Consider the following 16,453-nt stretch of genomic DNA (forward strand, 5'->3'; position numbering starts at 1 on the left):
CACAAGTACCCTAAAACTTAAAGTACAATAATAAAAACAAATTAAAAAAATAAAATATTACAATGACATATATATTTTATTTACATATTAAAATGGTACTAAGAAAAGGAAAAAAAAACAAAGAAATTTAGAAAATAATTTGCTATATTTTAAAGTTGAACTATGTGTACCCTATATGCAATCAATGCAGACTCTTGTACATGTGTGCTTAGTGAAGAGTAAAATAACATTAATAGTAGCATTGGTCATAAAATTAGATAATAAGCAATTTGATTATGATACAGCAAAGAAAAATAATACAACAAATTATGAAATTACAGAGTAAAGAAATATGCATGCACATGGGAGAATGAAACACAATATTAAAGAAAAACATAAGCACTATAGATGACAAACATGATATCATATTTACAATGTTCAAAAATTTTAAAAAGGAGATTTATTAAAAGAATCGTTTTAGGAATATAGATGAAATTATTTTTAAAATTGAAATATAGGGGCCAGGCGTGGTGGCTCACACCTGTAATCCCAGCACTTTGGTAGGACAAGGCGAGTGGATCACAAGGTCAGGAGACTGAGACCATCCTGGCTAACACAGTGAAACCCTCCCTCTACTAAAAATACAAAAAAATTAGCTGGGCCTGGTGGCACGTGCCGGTAGTCCCAGCTACTCGGGAGGCTGAGGCAGGAGAATCGCTTGAACCCAGGAGGCAGAGGTTTGAGTGAGCCAAGATCATGCCACTGCACTCCAGCCTCAGTGACAGACCAAGACTCCATCTCAGAAAAAAAAAAAAAAATTGAAATACAGGGAATAATGCCGAAAAGTAGCTGCCACTGTCAGGGAAGCAAGATAATGAAGATGATCATAGAGAATTTCCAATTTTGGCAATATTCAGGATTTTTTGTTTTTTAATTAATTTCTGTGGTGAGTTTATAAGTATTTCTTTTGCTTTCTGATTTATATAGACATTTTTAGATTTAATTAATGTTTACCTAATATTTTATAATAAAATATTTTATAACTATCATATATTTTTATGTATTTCACCTAATATAAAATAAAGAAGGTTGAAATCTTGTTAAAAAAAATACACTTGAGGACATTAGAACTTAGTACTTGTATCAGAGATCCCAAAGACTATCATCAGTTTCAGTGATTCACTAGAAGAACTCACAGAACTCAGAAAAGCTATTATGCTTATGGTTATAGTTTATTACCACCAAAGATTGGAGGACAGTTTTCCAGGTATCCTTTGAGTAATCCAGTTGTCCCTCCTCCCTCACCTGTAATTCTCAAAAATAACTGCAGAATCTACTGGAAATATAACATTCTGAAATAGGGGAGGCAGCTGGAACAGAGCCTGTGTTGTTCTGGCCGATGCCTCCTTCACTTTAGAAACAGATTTTCCTTCAAGGCTTTGGCCCCAGCAATTCTTCTAACCCTAGGGTACAAAACCAGGATAGGCTGCTTTCTGGGTTCCCTCAGCTGCAGTGCAAGTGAGGCACATGCAGATGAAACCCCATTCAGTCTGGGCATCTTTCCTGAGTTTTGGAAGCCTAGCTTTCAAAAAATCCTAGGCTGTTGTTGTCCTTTGCTGCCTGCTTCATGTAACTTGTGTGTATGGGTGTTCTGTCTCACTGAGCCCAGACAAGTTGGTAACCAGTACACAGTGAACCTGTTTCACAAAGATATGGATTAAATTGTAGAAGGAAAAGAGTGTATAGGTCAGTTTCCAGGAGAACCAAGTAAGAGCTTCCACTTGTCCCCTTAAGTGGAATCACATAGGCAACACTTAATTCTCCCAGAATATTGTCTGATAACAAGTATGGAATATTGCCAATCACAGAAGCTTACCAAATAATTGTTTCCAGGGTTTGATTGAGAGTCAGTCACGTGGGCATGGAGAACCCACTTACCTGATCTTAGATATGTAGTCTTCAAATGGCCCATCCGAATACAGCATAACTTAGAAGCCCCAGGTACACAAAAACAGGCAAGCAGAATAAATCATACCATCAGTGTAAACTGTGCCAAAGTATATAAAGATGCCCTTATCAGACAGGATATTCCAAGACAGGATATTTCAGAGGTTGTCAGGGCCAGTTCTGAAGACCCCAGATAGTTGAGTTTATCCTTTACTGCACAATACTAACATTTAAAAATATATAGATGGCAAAGTTTCTAATGTAATTACATTTGGCTCTTTTATTTTGCCAGCACAGGAGAAAAATGAGTCTTCAAAAATATGAGTTAATTATTCTTTATTAATCTGATCAACTATCTATTTATATTTAAAACTATCATTCCAGATGGTCTCCTTACCATACAGCCCATGGTACCCTCCATGTGGCTTTTAATCTGTAACCCACAAAAGGAGAGCAAACTTCCTCAGTCATTTTACTTGTTCTTCGCAGGAGAAACACAAAATGTCAATATTAGTCTCTAAATTTGTAAATTTCAGCCTCTGAAGAAAAAAGTCAATTTGCCTTTCATTATCCCATTAAAGAACACAGTTATCCACCATATTGAAGACAAAACATAATACGGAAAACTGGAAATATCAGCAATTTAGAATCCTTGTTTCTGTGGGTCCAGCCATCTGGGGGCTTTCTGTGATTCCTTACATGGAAGCATCTTTTTCTAAACCTTATATTTCCTACCACATAAAGGACACAACCTATGAATAAACTGCTTTCAATTTTTGAGATTACATTCATCTTCTATATGAATGAGTGCATTTTTGAACCATTTACTGGATGCTCTCAAAGGTTGACAACTTTGTTTAAACATTCTATTTCTAACATAGGTCCACCTATTAAATAGAAAGCCCTTCTGGAAGCCACAAAACTGATTTCAATTTTCCTACCAGGTATAGAAGAGAGGCCAGGTGGGATCCTGTATTTATCCACTCCCTAGTCTGTCAATCTTAAGAATCATAAGGTATAGACTATGCCATCATCAACCATTTAAAGAACGTTACAATCTAGAGCAGTGTTATAAAGTATTAAGAAATACTGTTGCAAACACTGCTATAATTGTTAGAGAAAACTAAGAGTCATGGAACAAGTACCATCTCTTGGACAAGTGACCTTGAGTTATCTCAATCTTGACCAGAATTTGATGTGTGTAATTATTATTCACAATTTAAAAATTAGTAAACATTAGCTTAAATGAGTAGTTCAAGGTCCCATAGCCATGAAATGGCACAACTACTCTAGGTTGCCTGAGTCACCAGTGTTTACTCTGGTAGCTTAACATTCAAGGCATATTTCTTTCTAGTCACTCCAACAATGGAAAAACAACCAAAAATTAGAGTGCTTGAGATTCTTCTCAATATATTGAGCTTGTACTTTAGAATTTGATAATATCACTAAATATTTCAAAGTATCATTAAGTAACTGAATTCATAATGAGAACTGATAGAAATAAGAATTTACAGAAGAATTATTTTTTAGCTGGTGGAATTAAAAGATTGTTGTTTTAATCAAATCTCTCTCAATGATGAAGACAGGTTATGTTATTACTGGTTACAGTAAATTGTGTTATTATCCTTTACCTTTTTTCATTTAAGATAAATCAGCTAAGCCATATACCTATACCACTAGGATGACAATAATGAACTATCAGATGTCCTACTGGGATTGGAAATTATCTTGGGATACTGCCTCACTTGTCACAGACTAGAAATATATACTCAACCCTTATAAGAATTATTTCTAAAACCTAGAGAAAAATGTTGATAGCCCATTGTGCAAAATAAGTGCTACAATTCAAAATTCTTGATGGTGCTGAGGTAGGTGATTTTTTCCCTAAAGCATCAACAAAATGTTTGTTGTGAATGTAGCAAAGACCATGAATTTACCTCAGATAAAATGTATCTCTGCTAACTATTTCTGTGTGTGTGTTTGTGTCTGTGTGTGTGTGTGTGTGTTTGTGTGGTGTGTTTCAGTTTGTGTATGTATGTGGGCTAAGAGTGGGCAGAAGATGGTGGTAGCATAGACCTAAGCTTACCTTATCCATGGCAATTAGAAAAAAAAAGTCACTGCCCAATTTGTTGTGTACCTTATTGCCCTGAGAAGGAAGCTGACTATGCCTATTTAAGAATTTTTGGAAAAACAATGGTGTAATAAATTTCTATAGCAGCATGCTAAACCTCAGATTTTATAAGCACAAATCACATATTCACCTGCAGTGTGGTTAATTGTTTGTGTTTGTTCATATAAAAACAAACTAGGAGAATTTGTCATTCAAAGTCCGATATTGAATTGTTAAATAATCACAATGGCATTAATAGTAATAATTATAATATATAATAACATATATTTTGATGCATCTATAGCATAGCAACTTCTGTAAAGTTACCTAGTTCAATCTTGATTTCAGTCTTATAATATATTATTATACTAATTAAATATAACAAATAATTTAGGCATAGAGAAGTTCAATGACTTCTAGAAAATTATATTTGGGCCTGAGGTTATTTATACTAATTTGCCTAACTTCAAATCCTGTGTGCTTAAGCTCAGCACAATGCCATTTGTAAACAAAAGAAAAGATTGAGTGAAATCAGTACTAGTATTTCTGCTATCTGCATATCTTCTTCAAAGAGAATAGCAAATAAAGTTTATTAATAGACATCTTTTAGAAACAGGAGGTTTGTCAAATGAGATTTCCCTAAGATCCAATGGGATCAAACTCATTTTGGGAGATTTTTCTGATTTCAGTTCAGAGCAGTGTGAGATAAATCCTGTAGGAAAAGGAAAGTTGTCCTGGGATGCTTAGTCTCTCACTGGACAATTGACTACAAAACCCCTTTAAATCATTTTGTAGGTGTCATAGGACTCAAGAAAGAAAAATAAGACTTTGATACCATAACTTGTTTTTGGATATAATATATAAACTCATTAAAATCATTAATGGAAATGTCACTTGTTTGGATGAACCTGTGAATTCGATTTAGCCATCCCATCAGAAATGTAAGTGTGGAAAGTTGCTAGGGTTGGCCAGGAATAATAGAGAAAATATACATCCAGTTGGGAGGATTTGAATGTTATGTAAAGCTTGCAAATGACTTTTGTATATTTTTCTAGTATTTTTTCAGAGTTGGGATTTCTTCACTATAGTTTTAGGTACACACATTGTATTCTTACCCTGTCAAGTTATTTGGTCTTCTGAAAAATCTGAGTTTGCAAAGAAGGCTGGCTTCCCTTTTCAGTACGTTTAGAAGATTCATGCCATTTGGCTGGAGAAAGGAGGTTCTGAGGTTATCAGGCATGATAGAGACAATAGATCTCATAATTTCCCTTAGTTACTCACTACGTTAGTCACTGTAGACACTTCTCACTTCCAAACGATCTAACTTCCTGCTGAATATTCCATTAGCATTGTATTTTATTTAAAATCATCTCAGCTTTTCTTGTTCTTGATTATTTTTTTCATTTTCCCATACAATGTTTGTCCTTACAGAACCAGTTTAGAAGTCCAATCGCATATGTAGCCCTTCAAAACATACCAATGTTTCTGGAACCTCACACCGAACAGTGCTTACTTCAGAGATTAGAAAGTAAACTAAACCTTGAAAAAGAAAGCGACAATGATAGGGCATGAGTAAAAGATTTAGTATGCCAAACAATACATTTGTGTATAGCACACACACACATACACACACACACACAGAGAGACACACATACACGACTTATTTTTACAACAGAAAACAAATAATTCATCTATGATGTTAAAGACAAGATGAATATTGAGAATGATCTGGATATTTCATGGTGTTCAGACAAAAAAAACCAAAACAATCAAAATGGAGTCAATGTATTTATTTTTAATAAATTTTATTTAATCAGCGCTCACACAGTGACTTGTATGTGTAGTCACATAAGTGATGTAGAGATATCTACTTACTAGGAATATTTATTTATTCATCTTAACTATCACAGAAAGTCAAATAACAATACCAAAGTCACACAAACAGTAAATAGCAAAGCCAAGTTGTAAATCCAGCCATCTCTTGCATAATTACCATGCTCCTAATTACTACATTAAGTAAACTCCCAGCATCACAGATATTCTTCTGTGCGATTACATAGTTTTGAATATGGACATTCTTTCATATTTTATCTCAACTCTCCTTTATGTAGAAGAATGTGATTTTATGATTGCAAAAATAGAGCTTTGCCTCTAGAGATTTTGCTAACTCTCATTATTCTACTAGGTCTCATTACATGAGCTACATTTATCCCTTTCAGCTTGAAAAAACTACTATCATCACATACAGTGCAGCGCGTTTAAAGAGGTACTACATTATAAAAGACCACCATCTAAATAACATTTTCTGCTATCAATGATGATCTTTATACTTCCTTTAATCAAATGTCAAAAACAAAATCAAAATTTACAAAAAATGACATCTCTGTGATTTTACTGACCTTCTATTTGCTTCCTTAGAAGAGAGAGTAAAGATACTTTTGGTTCATCCATAACTCAAGTTAACTCACATCTGCTGATACTATCTAGGTCCAGTAGGAAAAACAAGAAAACTAAGATGTTGGAGAGTAATTACACTATGCCAACTGAGTTCCTATTTGTTGGATTCACAGATTATCTACCTCTCAGAGTCACACTGTTCTTGGTATTCCTTATGGTATATACATTAACTATGGTGGGAAATATACTTTTAATAATTCTAGTTAATATTAATTCATGCCTTCAAACCCCCATGTATTATTTTCTTAGCAACTTGTCTTTCTTAGACATCAGCTATTCTACAGCAATCACTCCTAAAATGCTGGCAAACTTCTTAGCATCCAAGAAAAGCATCTCTCCTTACGGGTGTGCACTACAAATGTTTTTCTTCACTTCTTTTGCTGATGCTGAGTGCCTTATCCTGACAGCAATGGCTTATGACCGCTATGCAGCCATCTGCAACCCACTGCTCTATTCTACACTGATGTCTAGGAGAGTCTGTGTCTGCTTCATTGTGTTGGCATATTTCAGTGGAAGTACAACATCACTGGTCCATGTGTGCCTCACATTCAGGCTGTCATTTTGTGGCTCCAATATTGTCAATCATTTTTTCTGTGATATCCCACCTCTTCTGGCTTTATCATGTACAGACACTCAGATCAACCAGCTTCTGCTCTTTGCTTTGTGCGGCTTCATCCAGACCAGCACTTTTGTGGTCATATTTATTTCTTACTTCTGCATCCTCATCACTGTGTTGAGCATCAAGTCCTCAGGTGGCAGAAGCAAAACATTCTCCACTTGTGCTTTCCACCTCATAGCAGTCACCTTATTCTATGGAGCGCTCCTGTTTATGTACTTACGGCCCACGACCCGCTATTCTCTAGACACTGATAAGGTGGTGGCAGTGTTTTATACTGTTGTATTTCCCATGTTTAATCCAATAATCTATAGTTTCAGAAACAAAGATGTGAAAAATGCTCTCAAAAAGCTGTTAGAAAGAATTGGATATTCAAATGAATGGTATTTAAATCGTTTAAGAATAGTCAATATCTAACTTACCCTTCCAATCTCATAAACAGCAATTATGCCATGAACATCTTATGTGTTAACTATTTTAAATTTATCACATTTTCAGAAATAAAGATAACTTGTTATACTCAATGCATTAAAATGCTTCATCCTCTCTTCCAAAAATGTTCTCTCCACAATTCTACTCTATAAAACATTACCTAATTAAACATAATCATGATTTATATCCAACTAGTGTTTCTAAAATACTTTGTACATTGATTCTGTTCTTTACTATGTTGTATTGAAGGTAAATATTGACTTTTCAGTCAATCAATCGGTATTAGAAGCTACTTGGCAGCAGAGCATGTGTATATTGGCTTGTTTTTTCCAACACCTGTTTGGCACCTGGTATACTGCATGTCCTCCTCATCTGTGTGTTTAGGCCATTTATGCATAGGGTTCCATTATTGGAACACTAAGCATCCTACTGCTCAAGGTCATCGCCAAGGTCTGATTTCAAAAATTGAAAATATTGCAACCTCAGACATAAATTTAAGTGATGGATGGAGGGATGGATAGATGGATAGACAGATGAATGACTGGGAAAATATAGCCTTATTTTATTTAGATAGTGAGTCTATATTTGTACTCACAAAGCATTTGTCAATAGAGATATTTTATAATACCAATAATGTGTTAGGGATACTGACGGTGGTTTCACTGGCTCTCAAGAAATTAGAAGACATGTAGCAATAGTCTCATTATTATTAAGTCAGAATGAAGATATATCACATTGTCTTTGGGCTAAGCTGATTACTGCAAGAAATTCCGTACTCTTTCATTCATAGTGGGTAATTGTGAAAAACAAGTTTATGAATACTATCAAGATTATAAACTGTATGATTTACTAATTATTTATATTCATGTTGCTAACATAGTCTTTGAGGCTCTATCTTCAAGAAGAGGTGAAAATTACACTGATCTTTTATTCTGTAAATTTACAATGCAAGGCAATTAAAGTATAAACAATTTTTACTCTGTAATCAATTTTGAGAATTAAATTATCAGATATTTTGTGGTTTATTTTGATCTTTCAGTCTGAAGTCTCTATTTACTTTTTGTCTTATTTTGACAAAAAGTGATACACTATATACATGTGAAATAAAAAAGTGTGCATTTTGTAATAATTATGAAAATATAAGTGATTGGATTAGTTATATTGAATTTAACCTTGGACATGGAGACAATAAGATAGCACCTAATGAAATGGATTGTTTTGAGTATTAAATAAAGTTATATATGTAAAATTACTGGTTATATATATATGATTTGAAAATTAAATAATCTAATATTTATAGACATACCTTGAAGATACTGTGGGTTCTCTTCTAGACTACTACAATAAAGCAACTGACACAATAAAGTGTCACACAAATTTTTAGATTTCTCAGTGCATATCATGGTTATGTTTGGTGGCTGGCAAGATGGTTAAATAGGAACAGCTCCAGTCTGCTGCTCCCAGCGAGATCAACCGACAAGGTGGGTGATTTCTGCATTTCCAACTGAGGTACCTGGGTCATCTCATTGGGACTGGTTAGAGAGTCGGTGCAGCCCATGGAAGGCGAGCAGAAGCAGGGTGGGGCATTGCTTCACCCAGGAAGCACAGGGGGTCAGGGAACTCCCTCCACTAGCCAAAGGAATCCATGAAGGACTGTGTCGATGAGGAATGGGCGCACTCCAGCCCAGATACTATGCTTTTCTCATGGTCTTCACAACACACAGATCAGGAGATTCCCTTGGGTGCCTACGCCACCAGGGCCCTGGGATTCAAGCACAAAACTGGGTGGCTGTTTGGGCAGACACCGAGATAGCTGCAGGAGTTTTTTTCATACCCCAGTGGCACCTGGAATGCCAGCAAGACAGAACCATTCACTCTCCTGGAAAGGGGGCTGAAGCCAGGGAGCCAAGTGGTCTAGCTCAGCAGATCCCACCCCCATGGAGACCAGCAAGCTAAGATCCACTGGCTTGAAATTCTTCCTGCAAGCATAGCAGTCAGAAGTTGACCTTGGATGCTTAAGCTTGGTGGGGGGAGGGGAGTCTGCCATTGCTGAGGCTTCAGTAGGCAGTTTTCCCCTCACAGTGTAAACAAAACTGCCAGGAAGTTTGAACTGGGTGGGGCCTACCGCAGCACTGCAAAACCTCTGTAGCCAGACTGCCTTTCTAGATTCCTCCTCTCTGGGCAGGGGATCTCTAAAAAAAGGCAGCAGCCCCAGTTGGGGGCCTATAGATAAAACCCCCATCCTCCTGAGACAGAGCACCTGAAGGAAGGGAAGCCTGTGGGTGCAGCTTCAGCAGATTTAAATGTCCCTACCTGCTGGCTCTGAGGAGAGCAGGGGACCTCCCAGCACAGCGTTCAAGCTCTGCTAAGAGACAGACTGCTGCCTCAAGTGGGTCCCTGACCCTTGCGACTCTTGACTGGGAGACACCTCCCAGTAGGGGTCGACAGATACCTCATAGAGGAGAGCTCCAGCTGGCATCTGGCAGGTGTGCTTCTGGGACGAAGCTTCCAGAGGAAGCAATGGGCAGCAATCTTTACCGTTCTGCAGCCTTTGCAGGCAAACAGGGTCTGGAGTGGATCTCCAGCAAACTCCAGCAGACCTGCAGCAGAGGGGCCTGACCATTAAAAGGAAAACTAAGGAGTAGCATCAATATCAACAAAAAGGATGTCCACTCAGAGACGCCATCACCAACATCAAAGACCAAAGATAGATAAATCCATGACGGTGAGGAAAAACCAGTGCAAAAAGGCTGAAAATTTCTAAAACCAGGCATCTCTTCTTCCCCAAAGGATCACAACTCCACATCAGCAAGGAAACAAAACTGGGCAGAGAATGAGTTTGACGAATTGATGGAATTTTAACAAACAGAAGAATTGGGTAATAACAAACTCCTCTGAGCTAAAGGAGCATGTTCTAACTCAATGCAAGGAAGCTAAGAACCTTGAAAAATGGTTAGAGGAATTGCCAATTAGAATAACCAGTTTGAAGAGAACATAAATAACCTGATGGAGCTGAGAAACACAGCACGAGAACTTCATGAAGCATACACAAGCATCAATAGCCAAATTGATCAAACAGAAGGAAGGATATCAGAGATTGAAGATCAACTTAATGAAATAGAACTTGAAGACAAGATTAGAGAAAAAAGAATGCAAAGAAATGAACAAAGCCTCCAAGAATTATGGGGCTATGTGAAAAGAGCAAACCTATGTTTGACTGGTGTACCTGAAAGTGACTGGGAGAATGGAACCAAGTTGGAAAACACTCTTCAGGATATCATCCAGGAGAAATTCCCCAACCTAACAAGACAAGCTGACATTCAAATTCAGGATATACATGTAACATCACAAAGGTACACCTCAAGAAGAGCAACCCCAAGACACATAATCATCAGATTCACCAAGGTAGAAATGAAGGAAAAAATGTTAAGGTGTTAAGGACAGCCAGAGAGAAAGGTCACGTTACCCACAAAGGGAAGCCCATCAGACTAACAGCAGATCTCTCTGCAGAAACCCTACAAGCCAGAAGAGAGTGGGGGCCAATATTCAACATTCTTAAAGAAAAGAATTTTCAATGCAGAGTTTCATATCCAGCCAAACTAAGCTTCATGAGTGAAGGGAAATAAAATCCTTTACAGACAAGCCAGTGCTGAGAGATTTTGTCACCACCAGGCTTTACAAGAGCTCCTGAAGGAAGCACTAAACATGGAAAGGTACAACTGGTACCAGCCACTGCAAAAACACAACAAATTTTAAAGAACATCAACACTATGAAGAAACCACATCAGCTAACGGGCAAAATAAGCAGCTAGCATCAAAATGACAGGATCAAATTCACACATAATAATATTTACCTTAAATGTAAATGGGCTAAAAGCCCCAATTAAAAGCCACAGACTGGCAAATTGGATAGAGTCAAGACCCATTTGTGTGCTGTATTCAGGAGACCCATCTCATGTGCAAAGCACACATAGGCTCAAAATAAAGGGATGGAGGAATATTTACCAAGCAAATGGATAGCAAAAAAAGAAAAAAAAAACACAGGGGTTGTAATCCTAGTCTCTGATAAAACAGACTATAACCAACAAAGATCAAAAGAGATAAAGCAGGGCATTACATAATGGTAAAAGGATCAATGCAAGAAGAAGAGCTAACTATATTAAATATATATGTACCCAATGCAGGAGCACCCAAATTCATAAAGCCAGTTCTTAGAGATCTACAAAGAGACTTAGACTACCACACAATAACAGTGGGAGACTTTAACACCTCACTGTTAACATTAGACAGATCAAGACAGAAAATTAACAAGGATATTCAGGACTTGAACTCAGCTCTGGACCAAGCAGACCTAATAGACCTCTACAGAACTCTACAACCCAAATCAATAGAATATACATTCTTCTCAGCACCACATTGCACTTATTCTAAAATTGACCACAAAATTGGAAGTAAAATACTCCTCAGCAAATGCAAAACAACGGAAATCATAACAGTCTCTCAGACCACAGTGCAATCAAATTAGAACTCAGGATTAAGAAACTCACTCAAAACCACACATCTACATGGAAACTGAACAACGTGCTCATGAGTGACTACTGGGTAAATAATGAAAATAAGGCAGAAATAAATAAGTTATTTGAAACCAATGAGAACAAAGACACAATGTACCAGAATCTCTGGGACATAGCTAAAGCAGTCTTTAGAGGAAAATTTATAGCACTAAAGGCCCACAAGAGAAAGCAGGAAATATCTAAAATCAACACTCTAACATCACAATTAAAAGAACTAGATAAACAAGAACAAACAAATTCAAAAGCCATCAGAAGACAAGAAATAACTAAGATCAGAGCAGAACCGAAGGAGATAGAGACAAAAAAAACTCTTCAAAAAATCAGTGAATCCAGGAGTTGGTTTTTGGAAAAGATCAACAAAATAGAAAGGCCACTAGCAAGACTAATAAAGAAGAAAGAGAAGAATCAAATAGACACAATAAAAAATTATAAAGGGGATATCACCACTGTTCCCACAGAAATACAAACTACCATCAGAGAATACTATAAACACCTCCACACAAATAAACTAGAAAATCTGGAAGAAATGGTGAAACTCCTGGAAACATACACCCTCCCAAGTCTAATCCAGAAAGAAGCCAAATCCCTGAATAGACCAATAATAAGTTCTAAAATTGAGGCAGTAATTAATAGCCTACCAACTAAAAATAGTCCAGGACCACGCAAATTCACAGCCAAATTCTACCAGAGGTACAAAGAGGAGCTGATACTATTCCTTCTGAAACAATTCCAAGTAATAGAAAAAGAGAGGCTCCTCCCTAACTCATTTTATGAGGCTAGCATCTCCCTGATACGAAAACTTGGCAGAGACACAACAAAAAAGAACATGTCAGGCCAATATCCCTGATGAACATGATGCAAAAATCCTCAAAAAATACTGGGAAACCTAATTCAGCAGCACATCAAAAAGCTTATCCACCAATCAATTTGGCTTCATCCCTGGGATGCAAGGCTGGCTTAACATATGCAAATCAATAAGCGTAACCCATCACATAAACAGAACCAATGACAAAAACCACATGTTTATCGCAATATATGTCAAAAAAGCCTTCGATAAAATTCAACACCCCTTTGTGCTAAAAACTTTCAATAAACTAGGTATTGACAAACATATCTCAAAATAATAAGAGCTATTTATGACAAACCCACAGCCAATATCATACTGAATGGGCAAAAACTGGATGCATTCCCTTTGAAAACTGGCACAAAACAAGGATGCCCTCTCTCATCACTCCTATTCAACATAGTATTGAAAGTTCTGGCCAGGGCAATCAGGCAAGATAAAGAAATAAAGGGTATTCAAATAGGAAGAGAGGAAGTCAAATCATCTCTGTTTGCAGATGACATGATTGTATATTTAGAAAACCCCATTGTCTCAGCCCAAAATCTCCTTAAGCTGATAAGCAACTTGAGCAAAGTCTCAGGATACAAAATCAATGTGCAAAAATCACAAGCATCCTATACACCAATAACAGACAAACAGAGAGCCAAATTGAGTGAACTACCATTCACAGTTGCTACAAAAGAGAATAAAATACCTAGAAATACAACTTACGAGGGATATGAATGACCTCTTCAAGGAGAACTACAAGGTAGTGCTCAAGGAAATAAGAGAGGACACAAACAAATGGAAAAACATTCCATGCTCATGAATATGAAGAATCAACATCATGAAAATGACCATAATGCCCAAAGTAATTTTTAGATTCAATGCTATCCCCATCAAGCTATCATTGAATTTCTTCACAGAATTAGAAAAAAATCTACTTTAAATTTCGTGTGGAACCAAAGAAGAGCCCATGTAGCCCAGGCAATCTTAAGCAAAAAGAACAAAGCTGGAGGCATCATGCTACCTGGCTTCAAACTATACTACAAGGCTACAGTAACAAAAACAGTATGGTCCTGGTACCAAAGCAGATATATAGACCAATGGAACAGAACAGAGGCCTCACAAATAACACCACATGTCTACAACCATCTGATCTTTGACAAACCTGACAAAAACAAGCAATGAGGAAAGGATTCCCTATTTAATAAATGGTGTTGGCAAAACTGGCTAGCCATATGCAGAAAGCTGAAACTGGACCCCTTCCTTACACATTATGCAAAAATTAACTCAAGATGGATTAAAGACTTAAACATAAAACCATCAACACACTGATCCATGCACTTGCCTTGCTGTTGATGGCTTCTGTCTCATCACAGTGATGTGTAGCTGTGGCATATTCTGAAAATAGTAAAATAGTAAAGTTTGTTATATAGATGGATGCTTCTTTTGATGAAGATTTATCTGAAGCATGTAATGCTGTTTGATAGCTTTTTACTTACAGTAGAACTTCTTTCAAAATTAAAATCAATCCTTTCAAACTTGCCACTGCTTTACCAACTACATTTATGTACTCTTCTAAAATGTTTGTGGTCATTTCAATGATCTTCACAATATCTTCATGAGGAGTAGACTTAATCTCAAGAAACCACTTTCTTTGCTCATCCATAACAAACAAGTTCTCATTTATTCAAGTTTTATAAATGTGATTCTAAATATCTAGTCACATCTTCAGGCTCCACTTCTAATTCCAGTTATTTTGATATAGCCACCATATCTGCAGGTGTTTACTACACTCTTGAATGCCTCAAGTCATCCAAGAGGGTTTAGAATCAACTTCTTTCAAACTCTTATTCATGTTGATATTTTTACCTCCTTCCATAAATGAAGAATGTTTTTAATGGCGTCAGGAATGATGAATCCTTTCCAGGAGGTTTTTTAATTACTTTACCCAGGTTCATCAGAGGAATCATTATTTATAGCAGCTTTAGTCTTACAAAATACATTTCTTACATACTGAAAGTTAAAATTACTTTTTGGCTAATGGGCTGCAAAATAGATAACATGTTAGCAAGCATGAAAAAAACATCAATCTCATTATGCATCTCCTTCAGAGCAGTTGGGTGGCCAGGTACATTGTTAATGATCAGTTACATTTTCAAAGAATTTTTTTTCTCAGCAGATCTCACCAGTGGGCTTAAAATACTCAATAAACCATGCTGTTAATAGATGTGCTGTCATCCAAATTTTGTTGTTCCATGTATAGAGCACAGGCAGAGTAGATTTAGCACAATTCTTAAGGGTCTTAGGACTTTTTGATTTGTAAACAAGCATTAATTTTAACTTAATATCACCAGCTGCATTAGCCCCTAACCAGAGAGTCAGCCTGTCCTTTGAAACTTTGAAGCCAGGTGTGATGGCTAATATGGAGTGTCAACTTGACTGGATTGAAGGATGCAAAGTATTGATCCCGGGTGTGCCTGTGAGAGTGTTGCAAAGGAAACTAATATTTAAGCCAGTGGGCTGCGAAAGGCAGACCCACCCTTAATCTATGTGGGCATCTTCTACTCAACTGCCAATGCGGCCAGGATATAAAGTAGGCAGAAAAACATGAAGAGGCTAGACTGGCTTAGCCTTTCAGCCCATATCTTTTTCCCGTGCTGGATGCTTCCTGCCCTTGAACATCAGACTCCAGGTTCTTCAGCTGTGGGACTTGGACTGGCTTCCTTGTTCCTCAGCTTGCAGATGGACTATTGTTTGACCTAATGATTGTGTGAGGTAATACTCCTTAACAAACTCCATATATATATATATACACACACACACATATATATATACATATACACATATATATACATATACACACACGTATATACATATATATACGTATATATATACATACACACACACGTATATACATATATATATACGTGTGTGTGTGTGTGTTTGTGTATGTGTATATATCCTATCAGCTCTGTCCCTCTAGAGATCCCTGAGTAATACAGATTTTGGTACCCGGAGTGGTTTTAGAGGAACAGAATAATAAGGATGGAGTTCTTTTGTTGGTTTGGGGGTTTCTGTAGTTGGCTACTTAATAGAATTGACCCAAAAATGCTAAGGACTCTACTGCTAATAGTATGGAGAATACTTGTAGTCCTTGGCGTGAACTGTTCAGAGAGTTATGCAATATAAATGCATTTGATGCTCTCGATTCACCAATCCTGATGTGAGAGGCAAGGAGTTTAGTAACTCTGTACATAATCCCTTTGACTATTTGTGGAGGACCAAATAATATAATGAAGTTTGCTGGTTGCTCCTAAGTTCTCTGGACAAAATGATGAAATAAAATAATGAACTCAGGGATTCTAACTCCTGGTTTTACAGGCAGATACTGAGCCTCAAATCTGCTAAGTTTGCCATGAGTGAGAATTTTATCTTCTATAGAAAAAGAGCTGAAATTATGGAAAAACAGACACAAACTCTTATTATGCGAATGGCTGACCTGCAACAAA

At 36.8% G+C, this 16,453-nt stretch overlaps 1 protein-coding gene across 1 annotated transcript; it reads left to right on the forward strand.

Moving 5' to 3' along the window:
* The first annotated feature begins 3,735 nt into the window (after positions 1-3,735).
* On the forward strand, positions 3,736-14,304 carry LOC116468147 (olfactory receptor 5AS1). Its single transcript, XM_058438224.1, has 2 exons — positions 3,736-3,794; positions 6,524-14,304. The coding sequence occupies exons 1-2, from the start codon at positions 3,784-3,786 to the stop codon at positions 7,524-7,526; spliced, it is 1,014 nt and encodes a 337-aa protein (XP_058294207.1). The 5' UTR covers positions 3,736-3,783; the 3' UTR covers positions 7,527-14,304.
* Positions 14,305-16,453: the final 2,149 nt, after the last annotated feature.

Source organism: Hylobates moloch, unplaced genomic scaffold (assembly GCF_009828535.3).
Source record: "Hylobates moloch isolate HMO894 unplaced genomic scaffold, HMol_V3 SCAFFOLD_5, whole genome shotgun sequence".
NCBI classification, from domain to species: Eukaryota; Metazoa; Chordata; class Mammalia; order Primates; family Hylobatidae; genus Hylobates; species Hylobates moloch.